The 18,064-nt window shown below is 40.0% G+C and overlaps 1 protein-coding gene across 3 annotated transcripts in view; it reads left to right on the forward strand.

The window, feature by feature from the left end:
• rasa1a (RAS p21 protein activator (GTPase activating protein) 1a) overlaps positions 1-18,064 on the forward strand; it is a 20,190-nt gene continuing 2,126 nt past the window's right edge. For 2 of the 3 annotated variants that reach the window (XM_058070822.1, XM_058070823.1), the window contains exons 1-24: positions 1-1,128; positions 10,100-10,252; positions 10,996-11,131; positions 11,530-11,600; positions 11,871-11,988; positions 12,149-12,180; positions 12,298-12,350; positions 12,424-12,574; positions 12,757-12,835; positions 13,064-13,187; positions 13,264-13,420; positions 13,512-13,599; positions 13,715-13,795; positions 14,210-14,367; positions 14,444-14,520; positions 14,618-14,790; positions 14,877-15,036; positions 15,230-15,372; positions 15,825-15,940; positions 16,046-16,132; positions 16,954-17,021; positions 17,107-17,195; positions 17,264-17,341; positions 17,426-17,560. In XM_058070822.1, the coding sequence (XP_057926805.1) occupies positions 620-1,128; positions 10,100-10,252; positions 10,996-11,131; positions 11,530-11,600; positions 11,871-11,988; positions 12,149-12,180; positions 12,298-12,350; positions 12,424-12,574; positions 12,757-12,835; positions 13,064-13,187; positions 13,264-13,420; positions 13,512-13,599; positions 13,715-13,795; positions 14,210-14,367; positions 14,444-14,520; positions 14,618-14,790; positions 14,877-15,036; positions 15,230-15,372; positions 15,825-15,940; positions 16,046-16,132; positions 16,954-17,021; positions 17,107-17,195; positions 17,264-17,341; positions 17,426-17,560 (3,036 nt within the window). In that variant the 5' untranslated portion in view covers positions 1-619. Of the gene's footprint in view, positions 1,129-6,323; positions 6,670-10,099; positions 10,253-10,995; positions 11,132-11,529; positions 11,601-11,870; positions 11,989-12,148; positions 12,181-12,297; positions 12,351-12,423; positions 12,575-12,756; positions 12,836-13,063; positions 13,188-13,263; positions 13,421-13,511; positions 13,600-13,714; positions 13,796-14,209; positions 14,368-14,443; positions 14,521-14,617; positions 14,791-14,876; positions 15,037-15,229; positions 15,373-15,824; positions 15,941-16,045; positions 16,133-16,953; positions 17,022-17,106; positions 17,196-17,263; positions 17,342-17,425; positions 17,561-18,064 lie in introns of those variants that run through there. The other variant, XM_058070824.1, reaches the window with a different exon arrangement.

The following is an 18,064-nucleotide window of genomic DNA, read 5'->3' on the forward strand; positions in this document are numbered from 1 at the left end:
GGGGAGTGGGCGAGGGGAGGGGAGAGAGAGCGGGTAAGCCAGCCACCAGGCATAGACCTGGAAATCAAAGCAAAGTTAGCATTGGACAGCCACAAATATCTAGTTTTAGTTATCGATATGCTTGGGTCGCGTCGTGGGTTTAGGCGACAGGAGCGGCTCGTTCATGGACACTACTCGATACGACGGGGGAACTGTGGACGTAAGAACAACGAGTGGCAAGAAGACGAGGATTGCACACAGCAGTGACAATAAAACAACACAACGAGGGTGAAGTCCGAGTACAGAAACAGTAAATATTACCGGCTTGCTGTTCGTATTTGAAATGATTGTTTCCATGCAGCGTATCAATGTGAACTTTAATCTCAGGAAACAATGAAGACCTAGCTAAGAACTCATCAAGTGTGTGATAGCCATTCCGCCACCGTTAGCTAACGCCTGCTAGTGTAACCAAACAAGCAAAGTTAGCTTGCCGGCTAATGCTAGCAGACAAGCGAGAGGCGTTTTTGTTCAACTTTTAGTATTGTTCCCTTGGAGTCTAAGCACTGACGGGGTGTTCTTACAAAATAGGGGAAGGGCGGGCTCCCTTCTGGACTGTTCCCCCTCTACATATTTCCCTGGAATGATGGCAGCGGAGGTCAGCAGCGAGGAGACAAGCTCGGTCACAACGGGGACAGGCGGAGGCCCGGAGACGGCCTCGTTCCCCTGCTATCCCAGGTCAGCTAGAGTGAGGGGGGCTGATCTGGGAGCCCTCCGTCAGAATTCTAATACATCTCCGGACCCTCTCCCGGACATCAGTATGATCTATCCCCTGTCTAGTGGCGACACTAGCGCATCAGCACTGTCCACCGCAGGGAGTGGCGGATGTGGACAGTCAGTTTTCCAAGGATCAAGCTCAGGGAACGTGGGCGGCGTGTGTTGCTCTCCCACTTTGGAGGCACCGGCCAGTCGGATTTCACCTACATCTTCAGGCCCGGAAGGGGTGACTGACTTCCCCCCACTACCCCCACCGCCTCCCCCTCCTGGTTTAGGGAGTCTCGGTGGTACTATGGATGAAAGCGACATGCAAGATGGGCCGGAATACGAGGAAGAAGAGGTGGTGTTCCCCCTCTCTGCACCTCCCACAAACCAGTGAGTACTATATATAAGAAGTGTGAATGAAACATTGGCCAGTTATACCTGGAGAATAAACACTGGCAGCATCATCACCTCCATGCCATTTGGCACAAAAATTGAGCTATGCTAAGCCATGAATGGTGATTGCTATTAACACTGCAAGTGCTGTTTGTATACTAAACTATAAAAATTGAAGCAAAGCTAATCACACGTTGTAATAAAAAAATGTTGAAAATAAAGTGACAACAAAGCTAAAATGCTGTAGAATATAGCCGTGCTTCAAACACAAGAACCTTTTTACAAATGTTAAAATCTGCTTATGAACAAAACTCTGTATTTCCAAGTTATCAATGTGGAAACAAGATATTAAGATCAGAAATGTACCATGTGAGCGTGATTGCAGAGGCAAGTTTTGATAAAATGTTATTAGAATTCAAGTGATAGATGCTTGCGTCATTCAGGATGAGGCCAAAGTGTGTAAAGGAGATGCAAAGGAGATTGAGTTAAGAAGATATTTATGATTCATATTTTATCATTATTTACCACAAATAATTTTGTTTAAAATAGTTAAAAATAATATGTTGTTCTTTGGACAGTGATTTACTGGGGACCAGTCAAGGGTGTACCCCTCCTCTCCAAAGTCAGTTGGGAAAGGCCACCACCTTACCTGTGGCTAATGAGGACAAGCAGGATAGAAAATGAAGCAATGAATTGTTGTTCTCTATTTTTTGATTTTTTAGCACTTTCTGCATACTCCTTGGTTGAGAGTTAAAAGTAAAAGTGATGTCATGGAAAATGATAAAATATGCAATTTTTAGGATGCTTGTAATAGGTGCCTTTTCTTAACATGTTTGACATATGTGGATACATTTAGAATCCCTGCCCTCCAATGATATTAGACCAGAGAAACATTCCCATCTTCACTGTAGACACTTTAATGTCCATATCAGTTAGGCGTGCGTACCAGTCTTGCAATAACGCTAATACATTCTCTCCCTATTTGTTATACTCTCATTAGAGAAGTGCAGCGCTTTGTCATTTCATGCCCTCATGCAATGAGCTACGGAACGGCCTGAGTGCAGAGTGTGGATTCAGCTCTTATTTTAGGTGCCACCCTATATCTCCCTGTCAGATTAGACAGCGCAAGAACGGGACTGGCATTCCTCTATTTTCTTATTTTGTTGGGAAGTGGATACAATTTACTACAAGTCAAAGTTTTACCCTGGTGGTTTATTATGCTTAGGTACCAGAAAGTACCGTGTAAACGCATGAGCCGGTTAACTGACCAAATACAGCAGTACAAAATATCGTTAGTTTATCATGTACAGCAGTGGTTCCTAAACTTATGCGTACACCGTCAGGTTTGACTTGAAGCCATGCAAATTAAAGGCTTTTAAGTGCTCCTTATAGTGCAGAAAATACGGTAATGTAAATAGAACAAAAACAGCTGTCTGTGTAGCATTATGGAAAATGCATACAGAGAGCATGGTGCAAATTACAAGCTCACTGAGTCTGGAGTTGCTAATAGCCACTTCCCACAATCAGTCGGTCTACTCAAGTTTTTTTTTAAACACTGGTAATCCTGCAAAAAACATCTAATGACAAATTTACACTTTACCAATGTTGTAGAAAACTTAACGCTAAAATGCTAAAGCTACTTACCATTCAGAGACGTCTTGAAGTAACCTCTTTTCTTGAGAAACCCCGGACTGTCTGGATTGGATTCGGAATCCAACACATATGGCTGCATGTTTAAAAGACGACATTTTAAAAAGATACATCCGCTGTTTTGATTGTGACCAACCACAGCGGAGTAGGCATGCCTGGAGGCGGGCGGTGTGTGGAATACATTAAAACAGACCGGTTTCCAAAATCCAAAGAAATACAACTGAACAGGTGCAGATTCTGGAAGAAGTAGAAAGCTTTGTGTGCTGGTTATCGTCTGTAGCTGCTCTATAGAAGTCCACAACTGGATACAAAGGGCCGGAAAATGAGCATAATAGGTCCCCAAATTCAGTCATGTTGGCAGGTCTGCACTAATATTCACAGTCCTCCTTGCCTCACACCCCACTATTTCAGATGAACTGGTTTTAGGGTGATGTGCAGGGTTTTGTCACATTTGACATTCATATGAGCTAATCTGGTTGACACAGTTTTGAGGCAAAATAAGGTCCGGACCTTCGCTGTTGAAAAAAAAAATCCATAAACAGACGTTACTCAATTTTAATTGGAGACCCCTTGTCTTGTAAAATTTGTTAACATGACAGACCTCCTCACAATGTTTGTTGTTCACCTTAAACATTAATTGTTGCTTTGATCTTGCAACTCCTGCCATTGGCAAAAAAACAGGAGATGAGACTTCAATACTGGTGGTGGACTTATCTCCAGATTATCTCCCAATACTTAGTGAGGTGCTGTGCTGTCCTTGCCTTGTAATGATGACCCAGTTAACATGAGGTTACTTATCAAGAATTGTTCTTGTGTAGGACCTCTGATAAGTCCTATTTCTATAATGGCACTGGTACTTGCTCCGACATGGCTCAGATTTTGGCACAACACTACTTGATTTTCAAAGCAGTCTCAGTGTATGTCTCCTCCTAGCTGGTCATTACGGTGCCACAGTGTATTAACAGTATTAACTAAAATGTGCCACAAAAAGGCAGCTATACTTAGGATTAAGCCAGAAAAATATTAGATATTTATGACACGACAACTTTATGTCGAGAGTGATGAGTAATAATAGAGAATTTTTGTATTAAGAGTCACCTTTTCACCTATGCCTCATGTGAGTGCATTTATCTTGTATCTTCCAGTCACAGGAGACTACACAGGGTTGTTCTCTGACCCCCCGAAGTTGAGCAATTTTTTGCTGTGTATGTCTTTAACTGATCTTCAATTACTCTGAGTCAGCAGCTTGTAAAGTGCATTTTACAAGAATGGACAGTGGAAAGTCTTTGCAGTGGTAGAAGTCATCTCCACTGCACGTTGCACACTGACCGTGAAAGCTCAACTCTGCACATTTAGCAGAGTGAAAATATGTGTCACAGTAAGAGAGAGATATGGAGAGAGAGATTCATTTACAACTCTTGCAAACTGTGTGCCATTCATAAACTTAGTTAGTGCAATAAGAATGTCACACTGAAGGTGAAACAGAGACATTTGTCCTCAAGTGTTGGATTCTACTGCCTAGAGAAAGTACCAAGTTTATTGCCTGAGCTTAAAACAACACTGGGAAAGGAGTCGTAGATTTCAAGTTTCCACGAAGATTAGAGACTGCCTAAGTCATGAAGGCTTTTCCACAGGGGTTGGTCATACAGAGGGAGAAAAAGGAGGGAGGGAAATCGAAGATTGGCATAACTCTAAATTAGTTTACCTACCAAAGTTAGCCGATGGATATGAAAATGTACATAATAATTGCCCGCTGTGTGAAGTGTGGAAAAGACAATAGAAGTCAGAAATGTCTCCTAATACGTAATGGCACATAGTTTCACTAGGTTGCCGAACTTCGCTGTAACTGTGTGTTCGTCTTCATTGCCTCCTATTGGTGGAAAATCATTATACATTACATGTACACATCCCGATCCACATTTTTTGGCTTACGATCCGATCCGTTTTTTTTGTTATTGTTTTGCCGATCCGGTACTGATCTTTGCTTTTGTTTTTAGTTTTTTTATAATATGGTTGGGCGAGATGGACCTTGGCGTATATCACAATATTTTTGGGATGTATCACAATATGATGATATAAAAAAAAAAAAATTTTTAATGACTTGTTCATTGTTGTGGCTAATGTGACACTGCAATTTTTTTTCTCACCGGCTCACTTAGCTCAGAAGTGATAGATTTCCATGTTTGGCTTGACCTATATATTGAAACACCATCCTCTTTCAGTGTTATAAGATTTGTGTAGCACATTGATTGATAAGGAAAAACCTTTGGTTTGCATCCATTTCCAATGTGTTATGCAATGTCCTGTCATACCCAATACTTGCCATACCCAGCCTTTTCTCTCCTGCATCCTGTTTTTCAACACTTCAGAGCTATTCATTGTAACCTTAGCAGGGATCCTCAATACCATTTCAGTTGTTTTTGAGACTGGAATTTGTAATTTGAAAGATGTCTCAGAGTATCGTTGATAATCAATATTATACATTTTTTTGGAGAAATTATTAAATTAATTTTAGTCATAAGAGGTGTCATTCACATTTGCACCACTTGTGCCCTGTGCACCTGTGTGAGACAATAGCTTGACGCAGGCGTTGCCTTATGTGTGTATGTTGTTGCAATGTAGCCAGTGACAATGTCAACTCTGTGGCCGCGCAACATTTTGCACTGTTTGGTTTATGTTTGTATCACCTTAAAATCACGAGTCGCTGTTAGCATATGCTGGCTCCATGCTAACAGAGCAGGGTAGTAGGTAGAAGCCCATTCGCTTCCTTCATTCTACTTATAGACCAATTTGTGCAGATAGATTTGAACCCTCTTGTTATCTAGCCTATGTTTCACAGAGAGAAAAACAGACATGCATACATATATGCATATCAATAGGCGTACAACCTCCAATATTGGAAATTTGTTAATTTTCAGTTAGCAGTATACAGATAATGGTATTGGTAACCTACATTCCCTGGCCACAACATTAGGTACACTTGGTGAAGAGATACAGGTACAGATAGTGGTGTACTTGCTCATCCCTACTGGCCAGACAAGTTGCAATTTTAAAACAACAAACATGCATGCACAACACACAGTGATGGCTGTAATACGGTTTCAATCTCTAGTGCTAAATCTGTCGAATAATAATGATATGAATGAGTTTTTTTGTACGATGTGCCAAGTGTGGTGGTCATCGACTATTTATTCATCCATTCATGAACTCAATAATTGAAGTAAAAGATCCTTTGTGTGGTTTGTTTGCTGTTCATGTGATTTTAACCATGCAAAAAACACCATCATGTCTTTTGATGGCGGAGGCTTGGCTGAAGCCAGCTTTATATTAAATAACCTCTTCAGGTCTATGCGCATCATAAGAATATATGCAAATTTGCATAAAAATGCGGCTTACTATAGTTGTCTGAATGCATGAATGCCACTCCCCATGGTTGCTGTCCCACTAAGTAAGAAACCAATAGGCAGCATGCTCGTGGTTTTTATGAGAGGGAATGAGGGAAGAGAAGTAAGCAGGAGGAGGAAAAGTAAGAGCAACAACTGCAGGGCTACACTTTGCCTCACTCTTCTTCAAAAGAAAGACTGACCCCATTGTGCTGCTAATGGATAACAGACATCGTTAGTAAAAATAAATGCATCCGGGGTGTTCATCTGCATCGTCGTATCCTTGTGCTCGTCCTATTTATGTGGATGATGACGGGGAGATGAATGCATCAAGGCGACAGCAGCATTGTAACATCATGGCTTGTTTGGATTTCAAGCTGCCTTGGCTCCACTTCTCACGTCAAAGCTCACAGTTTGCCACGCGGTTGCTGAATCGGTGGAGCGGGTACAGCTTTTGAAACCACGGGACACAGTGGAGGGAAATGCAGCAGAGGGTGACTTCGGCGTAAGTGGGGCATCAATTAAATCAACAAATAATACCTGACCACACAAGCAACTGACCCCCTGTTGCCTGTTGCAGATGAAAGTGTGATTTAATTTTTATACATCTTTTAAGTGATACATGTATGAGTGTGAAATGCATTGTTTGAATATTCTTGAGATACCTTAAATACAATTTTCATGGCCATGTTGTATCCTCCTGTGGATTGGTTATTTTTAAAATGTTGGATTTGAGCTAGTTTGTGATCATTTTCTGTTCTTGAAAACATTCTATGCCTCCCTTGACAAATTTTGACAGCTCCAGTGAGGTAAGACTAATGTCAAATAATGCAGTTTTTCATGATTTTTTTGGTGCCAATGAGGGCTGACATCATGCCTTGGGTGATGTTTGTTACAGTTGCATCCACCAAGATGGAACATAATGAGGAAAAAACAGTTGAGGGGTCACAATAGAATGAAATTAGTGGCAGACAGCAAGATCAGGTCCAGTTGGCTTATTTTGTATATATCTCTGTATCTGTCCTGTTATAAAAATAAAAACACAGCTCGACAGTTTTTACAGAACTAGGTTATGCAAGTCGACAAGCATTGAGATGTTGACCTAATAAAACTGCTGCATAATTTAATCACAGCATTTCTTACTTTGTTTGTCTGTAGACGCTTTTGTTTTCAGCTAATCTATTTTTGGGCATTGCTTTTTTTTAATGGGAAGCATACACCCTAATTTTGAGCAGTGTGGTGTTCAGACTTAACACACAGTGCAAATTTCCAATGGTATTTGATGATCTTTATTTATATACAGTGGAGCCTGTGTTAATGTATGCCCTGATTAGCGTGTTGGCATGACTGTGGGCCAGTAGGACTCGATTTAGCTAGAAAATGTTGTCTTCTCAAGGTGTTATCCAATTCTGATGCACCATGGTCTGCACTGTTAACAATTTCCGTATTGAGATTTTGTATACTGAATATTAATGCCTTCCACTGAGTGGCGTGTCAGTCAAGTAGAGAAGCGGGACGTCACTGTTTGCATGTTCTTGCATGTTCAAACTGTTTCTGGGCATTCCTCAAGTTGCACCTAAACCTACCACCACTGTCATTGTGTGTGTGTGTGTTTTCTAACACCCTTCCTGCCTGGTCTACCATATGAAATATATCGAGTTTTAAAGTTTGTAGATGAAGTCAAAGAAAACTTGATGATAAACTTGACATAATTGTGCGTGACACATAGTATAACAAACACGTATGCAGTCTTGTAATATTGAGCAAATGTCAACCATTAGATTAATGCAGAGAAACTAAGGCAACGTTGACACAACAGGGTTTGATACACAATTCTGATTTTTTTTTTTTGTTTAAATATGATTTTTTTTATTTGGTCATTCACATTACCAACCAAATGCAACATGTTAATATGAATGCAAAGCGTCTGGAAAGTGACGTGCATGTGCAAAAGCACTACATCACTCACATGTCTGTGTGTACGGAAGTAAATATTGGTGCAGTATGAACGTTAGTGATGTGCGATACGACAGATTTCATTTGCATGCCGATACTGGGTAAAAAGTTAGGCTGGTATCATCGATACCGGTCCGATTGTATGTGCAAATTCACCTGATGTGTCTGGTATTGAGGTAGTGGCGTGATTTCAAAATACTATATACGACCTCATGACGTATCAAAAGTATCACTATTTTGATTTCGACTCGACCTTAGAGTATGAAGGAGCTGGTATGAAAGTTTCAGTATGGATAAATTCATTCATAGTGTGCTCTTCTGTCTTAGGTTTACACAGTACATAATATATGATAAATTAGATCACTATAATGTACGCATTACTACTATTTACGTATAGCCACTCTTGTCTTCAGTCACAGTGAGCTACGGTGAATACGCTACAATCCTTTGCCTGCAGCCCAAGCTCTCACATTGTTTAAGAGAGCCTGTCATCCGGTTGCTAGTCTTGCAATACCTAGTTCATGTCTCCACAATTGATTAATCTAAGGATTTATGGCTGATTCTTATCGCTCCAGAAGGCTTCTATCTGTGCAACCACATCACTTGCTTGTTACATAGGACATCCGATCTCATCGGTTTATTGTTAACCCTAATGTACAGTAAGTTAGGTTTTGCTTCTTGTAATATTTTAACACTGACGGGCATTCTTAGGATTTACATTATTTTGCAGAATACAGAGTAAAGCAAACAGTTAAACCTTATGTAATATTTGGAGTGAAGCTACTTTGGCTTGGAAAATGATGTGCTGAGCTGTGCTGTCTGCCACTGTCACTTTGTCTTTTCTTTTTGCCTCTTCTATCTTCCTTCAGCATTATTCCCACAGTTGTATTGGCCTCTTAATGCTCCTTGGCCTTACTCTCCAACTGCACTCAATTTCGCTCTTCAATACTCTTATCACACAAATCCATCCAAATCCCTCCTCAGACACTTTTCTTTCCTTCTCCTTACTTCCATTCAGCAAGCTGTCCTTGTAAAGGGCTTTATCACACTTGCTTTCCAAAAACAGACCTGCTAGGTCATAACTAGGTGGGAGCACTTTCTGCTCTCTTGTTACAGAAATATTGCAGTTTTCTGCCCTTTGACAAGCACTTGTAGACTAAATTTGAAAATAGCATGTTTGTTTTTTTACCCCCGTTGGACAGTGTGTGCAGGATTCTGCCTCACCATGCCTTGGGTGATGTTTGTTACAGTTGCATCCACCAAGATGGAACATAATGACGAAAAAACAGTTGAGGGGTCACAATAGAATCAAATTAGTGACAAACAGCAAGATCAGGTCCAGTTGGGTTATGTTGTGTATATACATATCTCTGTATCTGTCCTGTTACAGGACCTACTGCAAAAAAATAAAAATAAAAACACAGCTTGACAGATTTTACAGAACTAGGTTATGCAAGTCGATGAGCATTGAGATATTGACCTAATAAAACTGCTGCTTCTTTTTTTTCTTCCCTAACATTAGGACTGAAACTGAGAACGGAACTGATCATCATTACTTTGTTTTAATAAATAAAGTGGAGATAACGTTCGTTAAAAAAACGATGATACAAAGCTAACACACACACCATGTCTGTTTTATAGGCAAGGTTAAATTAAACCTGTCATTATTTTGGAAGAAAGTTCAAAGATTGGTTACATAAATCAGAGACTGTTGGAGAAATAGTGACATCTAGTGGTAAGGTACATTGTTGAAACCTATTGAACACTCCTACTGACATCCATCTTTGACAATGTAGAGAAAACACATAACATCTTTAAAAAGTTATACATTTTTTGTTGTTTTACTATGCACTATTGAGGAACTGTAACGAACAAGACTTACGCTGTTTCTACAAATGCAGTCCAAATACACACAGGACATGGCTGTACATAGACATATCCTTCTTCTCTAAAACACCTACTCTTTTTGTTTGTCTCAGGTGGTACCATGGCAAGCTAGACCGAACCATTGCAGAGGAGCGGCTGCGTCAGGCCCGGACCCATGGCAGCTACCTCATCAGGGAGAGTGACCGCCGGCCCGGTTCCTTTGTCCTGTCTTTCCTCAGCGTGACCAACGTGGTCAACCACTTCAGGTATGTTTCATTATGGATAGTAAACTGTAAACTGTCTGAATCTACAGCATAAAATACATCAGAGCTGAGCAAAAGTTTTAAGACCATAGCTGTAATTCCCCCCACTCCCCAATTAGCTGCACCGTTCTAACATTGCATTTGAGTATGCTTGATGCCAGTGGTCCTGGAGGCTATTGAGAATGTTGCCATGGGTGGTGGAGATAGTGAATGCCCTCTGTGAAGCTGTCTGGAAATTATGTCCATTTTTGTGGACCTCCCTTGCCATCCATTTGCAAATGTTCTCAATTGGATTTAGATTAGGGGACATGCAGGATGGTTAAAAAGACTGATGTTATTTGACAGGGACAGTGTACATTAATTAGCATTGCTGCAAATGAACCAGAATTAGCCAAAAGGCTTTTTTTCTTTTGTTGTCCCTGGACAGCTGTTAAAAATAGTTTCCTGTAAACAACAGTAAAACGGTGTGCAGCAGCAATCTATGTAGAAAGAGAAAAAGCTTCTTCTTTGCCACCAAGAGACCACGACAGTATGAATACCTCACAGAAAATGACATTGAATCCACATTGTTGAGAAGATTTTGGCTTTATATGGCTGTGGTCTTAAACTTCCATTTTTTTATTTTTGCATTTTGAAGCCCTCCTTAGGATCCAATGTGCATAATATAATTTTTTTTGCAATTTGCACCTGGTCTTACAAATTTTATCAATTTTAATGACTATTATTGCTTTATGTGCTCTCTACAGGATAATCGCCATGTGTGGGGACTATTACATTGGCGGGCGGCGATTCTCTTCCTTATCAGACCTAATTGGTTACTACAGCTATGTGTCTTGCCTGCTCAAAGGAGAAAAGCTGCAATGGCCCGTGGCCCCTCCAGAGGTGAGATTGTGTTTCATGTTATTTATGATTTAAACTATACCCCTCATGTTCTTGCATTGTTTATTGTATCTGCATTTGCATTTAGCTCTGAATTATAGTAAATTACCTTCTGTTCGATATGTTTATATGCATTATTGTGTTTGACAATGCATATTTGAAACTATGCAATAAATAAAATCCAACCCTCAATAAAAAATGTGAATTTTGAACGGTTTTGAAAAATGGTAAGGCTGAAGAATACCAGACCGAAAGACAAATAGTGAACATTTGTGAAAAGGTGGACGAAAAGAACTGAAGTATTTTTAAATGATGGATTGATTTGATTTGAGCAGGTGCATAATGATAAAACCCATCAACCCATTAATTGAGTTTTATTTTTATTTTGTCTCTTTCCATAGCCTGTAGAAGACAGGAGGAGAGTAAGGGCCATACTGCCATACACCAAAGTGCCAGATACTGATGAGATCAGGTAAGCGCTTCTATTTGTCTTGCATATATATCATAAAAAGATGGTGGTTCACATATTTACCACTAACCTAATGACTGAGCCATACAAACCTCAAACATTGCACAGGTCAGACCACTGCTGGTTAAACCGTGATACTTCAACCAAAATGTTGGTGCAAATTTAGAAGCGCCACAAATAACGTATGATTTAGTTAAGACATAATAACCTACATTGTATTATGCTACATAATACCTTTTTGTAACGATCCTTGTTGATTAAATGTGTTTTCAGCTTCCTGAAGGGGGACATGTTCATTGTTCACAATGAACTGGACGACGGCTGGATGTGGGTGACCAATGTTCGCACAGAGGAGCAGGGCCTCATTGTGGAAGATCTAGTGGAGGAGGTGGTAAGTGGATCCTACATTTGACTTTATACATGCTGTACTATTTGTTTCATAGGGCACAATTCAATACAGTTGCATTTTCTGGAGATAAAACGGATAGTAATACCAATACTAATAGTTTTGTGACAGTTCTGAAAAATTGTTTCCATTATTGTATTTGTAGGGGCGGGAAGAGGATCCACATGAGGGAAAAATGTAAGTGTATTGGTGTATTTAAATTTAAACATGTACAGCATCTAAATGATAAAGGTGTCACTCACTCACACTGTTCAACAACCTACATTGCTAATTGTCCTGTTAAATTCTCCACAGCTGGTACCACGGAAAGATAACAAAACAAGAGGCCTACAACCTGCTGATGACAGGTACGATTCTTCTTTGACCTTGACAAAACAAATCAGAATTACGACCTTTCCTTTTCTCCCTGCTCATACATAGTTGGACAGGTGTGCAGTTTTCTTGTGCGGCCATCAGACAACACACCTGGGGACTACTCCCTCTTTTTTCGCACCAATGAGAACATCCAAAGGTTTAAGATCTCTCCCACACCCAACAACCAGTATATGATGGGGGGAAGGTACTACAACAGGTTAGTATGACAGTATGCTGGGAGTAAAATAAAAGACTAATGCATAGTTTTAGATGTGGAACATTATAGCCAGCTGATGCTGTGGATTTTTAAAATTGTATATTTCTTATTTTTAACTATATTTAAGCTACTGTATATTGTTCCTTATGTGTGATACTTCATCTCTGCTCACTTTTTGGCAGTGTTGACGATATCATTGACCACTACAAAAAAGAACAGATTGTCGAGGGCTACAACTTGAAAGATCCTGTTTCAGTGCAGGTTGGTACATGCGTTTAACTTTTAATTTCCAATGATTAACTATTGTCTGTATCAAATTTAAAAGTAATGAAGCCATAGCTGAACATTATTTACTGAATGAGAAAAAAAGGAATGACTTTGCCGTCTTCTTTACTTTGTTAAGGTATTTGAAGTGATGTCATAGTGTAGGTAGGCTGGCGGTCTTGTGTGTATCTGTGTTGTTGTATAGCATTTTATGTATTTCATTAGCACCAGGAGCAAGTCATCACGGACACAGTAGATGGGCGAGAAATTTACAACACAATCCGGCGAAAAACAAAAGATGCTTTTTATAAAAACATTGTCAAGAAAGGCTACCTCCTCTTCAACAAAGGTATGTTATGTGAATAAAATTTTTAACAGCACCATCATTATGTATTCTGTTCTTATTTTTATGTTCTCACCCTCAGGCAAAGGCAAACGGTGGAAGAATCTTTACTTCATTCTGGAGGGCAATGACGCCCAGCTAATCTACTTTGAGAGTGAGAAAAGAGCCACAAAACCCAAAGGGTTGATCGACCTCAGTGTGTGCTCTGTTTATGGTGTACATGACAGTCTATTTGGCAGGTCAGGTGCTTTTGGTATAATTTAGTGATGTTACTAGGAACCTGTAAGTGGGTAATTCTAATGCTGTCATTTCTCCTTTTCTCATTTTCAGGCCAAACTGTTTCCAGATTGTTGTCCAGCACTTTAGTGAGGAACAATACATTTTCTACTTTGCGGGAGAGGTTCCAGAACAAGCACAGGTATTGCTCGTGTGAACTTGAAAAAACATCTTTCGTCATCTCTGCCTTCAAGAACTTTCATTATTTTATGTCTTCAAAGTAGTTTTAATTGTATGTCTTTCTCATTTTTTCCAAGGATTGGATGAAATGCCTTCAAACATTCTGCAGTAACTTAAGGAAAACAACTCAGCCCACCTCTAACAAAAGGCTAAGACAGGTAGACATGCCTGACATGCACAAGTCCATGTGTCATGAAACTGCTGGGTGATCCAAACCTACAGTATACACCTTTTAGCAGCTGATAACTCAATTGTTAGACTTTTTTAATGGGGACACCTACAAAACAAAGCCTATGCTATGAAATCTGCAATAGCTGTTGAATTGAGAGCAGTCACTGAACGTGAACGCGTGCAGATAGGAAGTACCGGTAATTGTCTTGCAATGTGTGCGATTCCATTGCTTTGCGTTGTCAGAACGGATGTCAGTCTGGGGTAACCCAAAAATAGAATGGTGTTAGTAAATTTTCTTACATTTTGAAAATTGAATTAATTATAATAAACATATTATTTAAAGTGTGTGTACATTTCTGAGGGAAAACCTGTATTTATGTACAGCTATCTTCCTTTTTCAGGTGAGCAGCCTGGTGCTTTATGTGGAGGAGGCCCACAAGCTACCAGTGAAGTATTTCACCAATCCTTACTGTAACATCTACCTGAACAATGTCCAAGTGGCGAAGACACACCCGAGGGAGGGTCAGAACCCAGTCTTCACAGAGGAGTTCATTTTTGAGTGAGTCTCTTTGACAGTACACTACATTCTGTCTCTTCTGGTTTTCTAAAATAAAACTGTGCTCTTCTGTCTTTAGTGACCTTTCAAGTGAAATCAACAGATTTGAAATCAGCCTGAGCAACAAAACAAAAAAGAGCAAAGAAAGTGACATATGTACGTGCTTTTTTGTGTTAATACCCCTGTGGTCCTCTGGTTTCCTCCATTATTCAACTGTTGCTGTTTCGGTTTCTTCTTTTCTACTCTCCATCAGTATTCATGCGTTGCCAGCTGAGCCGTCTGCAGAAAGGCCAGATGAGTGATGAGTGGTTCCATCTCAGCTCTCACGTGCCTCTGAAGGGCATCGAACCGGGCTCTTTACGTGTCCGCGCCCGCTACTCCATGGAGAAAATCATGCCTGAAGAAGAGTACAGCGAGTTTAAAGAGGTCAGATCCAGTTGCAAATTGCTTAGCACTGCATGGTCACTGCACTGTCAACAATGATCCATCTATGTTTGTGTGTCCTCCTGTAGATGATACTGCAGAAAGAGTTCCATGTCATCTATGCTTTGGCCCACGTGTGTGGTCAGGACCGCACCTTACTGGCAAGCCTCCTCCTGAGGATCTTCAGGCATGAAAAAGTTGAAGCCCCTCTTCTCAGGACTCTCAATGATCGAGAGATTAGCATGGAGGGTACGATGTGTATGCAGTCAAAAATTGTGTATACTGTACAAACAGCCAATATTATGTAAAGGAAAGTAATTTTACTTTGAAGCTCAAAGTAATTATCCAGCCCATGTGGATGTTTAATTATTGCATCCCTAGAAGCAAATTGATCACACAAAACTTTTCTGAACATAATAAAACTGTTTTTAATTGTGGACAGATGAAGCCACAACGTTGTTTCGAGCGACCACACTGGCCAGCACACTGATGGAGCAGTACATGAAGGCCACAGCGACGCCCTTCGTCCATCACGCTCTGAAGGACACTATTCTCAAAATCATGGAGAGCAAACAGTCCTGTGAGGTAAACTCATGAACAAGGCAACTATCAGAAATTAAGCACTGGCACTATCTAGTGTCAACAAGCACAGGAGAGAGAGCGAGAAATAGGCTACAAACAAAAACACAATTAGATGGCTGCTATAACAATGCATCCAATAATAGCTGTGTCGCTGTATGACTATTATTATTATTATTAGTTGTACTAGTACTAGTATTATGATGTTGAATGGTAATGGTCTGCTGTCAACAAAACTATTGCTGGCATTACTGCTGTTACTAAAACTTTAAGAGGTTACAGTGGATTTAAGCCATGCTTCAATTCAAGTCTCAAGTTGACATATTTTACATACATATTACACTTGCTTCAACAATAATAGATGATCATTTAAGTCAGGTGTCTTACATGTCACTGTAGTCTCTTGCAATGTTGGTCCTCATGGATGTTCACGGTTTCCATCTGTGTTTAATTTGAAGTTGAACCCATCCAAACTGGAAAAGAATGAGGATGTGAACCTGAACCTGGCGCATCTCCTCAGTATCCTGTCAGAACTGGTAGAGAAGATCTTCATGGCCGCTGAGATCCTACCATCGTAAGAACAATCACACTTTATAATGCAGTTCAGCATTTTCATTGTTGCATCTTAAAAATGTCACAGACCCAAGAAAGTAAAATGAAGCTGTTTTTGCTGTTCCAGGACACTGAGATTCATTTATGGCTGTTTGCAAAAATCTGTGCAGCAAAAGTGGCCCACTAATACGACAATGAGGACTAGAGTCGTAAGGTAAACTCGCACACATTAATTGAACATTTCTTCCGTGTTAAATGCCTGATAGCTTATCCATTTTCATTTAGCAAATTCACCGGCTCTTATTGTGGGCAAGTGGCAAGGCGGGGCGCAGCAACAATCATATTTTTCCAAATGACTGTTGATTTTGACCTGGAATGTGCAAAACTCTGAAAAATAGTGATGCATCACCTGATTAAAACGATGGAATGAGTTAATAAAAGTCAGGTCGGCTGGCTTTATTTCACATGCCATGCACTGTAAATAGTTAAAGTTACGGTGAATCAGAATCAGAAATGGTTTTATTGCCAGGTATGATCAAACACATACTAGGAATTTGTTTTGGTGAAGTAGGTGCAGACACATCTATTAAAAAATGAAAATATAAAATATACAGAATACAGTATACATATACACAGTCTGTTTTTTGTTTGTTATTCCGGAAGTGCAGTCTGATGCCACCAGTCTGGTGCATATAGTTATACAGAAATAAGCTCCTTTAGTCAACATGGTACATTATATGGTATTTGCTGATAAAAGACCCAATATTTAAAAATGGACACATCAGTGGTGTGCTTGCACACCGTGATTACCCACCCTATTTTCAGGTCATGTGATATACCGTGCTACACTGTCATGTGCAGATGGCAGTTTTTTTTGTAAATCAGGATTTTCAACTTTCATCAAATATCACACAAAGTGATTTAGGGGCATTTGATGTCAAATAGCTAGCCTAATGTTTTCTGCATTGTATTTTATTTGCAGGTAAAACTGAAAAGAAAAATAAAGTGTCTCTTTCTCATCCATTTGTCTTTCAGTGGTTTCGTCTTTCTCAGACTAATCTGTCCCGCCATCCTCAATCCGAGAATGTTCAACATCATTGCTGGTGAGTTCCCATTTGGAATTATACTCCAAATCTACTGTGCATACTGTATATGTCTGCAGTGTTGTGTCATCCATCCTTTTTTCAGATCCTCCATCATCAACGGCAGGCAGGACGCTTACACTGGTGGCAAAGTCTGTTCAGAACCTGGCCAACCTGGTCGAATTTGGTGCTAAGGTATGGGTCATCCATCTGGAAACAGAAATTGTTTTGTAAACATTTGAGCTAATTGTGTCCACAAATAGGAGCCTTACATGGAGGGTGTGAATCCTTTCATCAAAAACAATAAGCATAGGATGATCATGTTTCTGGATGAGTTGGGGGTGAGTAATATTTGATCCATGTATGAACACAGCTACATAGAGGATTGGATTATTGAACTAGTTAAGTCTGTGCTTTGTTTACAGAATGTTCCTGACCTCCCTGAAGCCACAGAGCACTTTAGGACTGATCTGTCCCGAGACCTGGCTGCATTGCACGAGGTCTGTGCCACACACTCAGATGAGCTCCGGACGCTCAGTAACGAGAGGGGGGCTCAGCAGGTGAAGCGCTTTTTCTCTGTGCAACACTAACCTTTGACACTCACAAACACCATATAGTTTCTTTGAATTAACAGTAGGTTAAAGGTAGTATTAGGTGATGCCACTATTTTTTGAAAACACACAATTAACGCTTGCATGTCCTGCCGTTTGGAGAAACGGGAAGCAATGCAACTAGGCTGTGAACCAAGTTACTGCCGCTGTAGTGCCACTTCAGTATGGTGTATGCACTCCTATTTATGTTTATAATGAAAACCTTTTATTTTATTTTAATGCAGCATTGCGTTGTACGTATTGTGGAGAGCATTCAGAAAAATATTTAATCTGGATTAAATTTTAGCGTTTGAATTACCAGTATTGGAATAACTGTTGCAGCCCAAATGGCAAACATGCTTTTATTGATTCAAACAGGATCCTGGCCTTAAACTCACAAATAAGAATTGCTTCACCATATAGATTTTGTAGCTTGTAACTTGTATTGAAAACGCCTAAGATTAATGGTTTAGC

Source organism: Doryrhamphus excisus, chromosome 4 (genome assembly GCF_030265055.1).
Source record: "Doryrhamphus excisus isolate RoL2022-K1 chromosome 4, RoL_Dexc_1.0, whole genome shotgun sequence".
NCBI lineage: Eukaryota > Metazoa > Chordata > Actinopteri > Syngnathiformes > Syngnathidae > Doryrhamphus > Doryrhamphus excisus.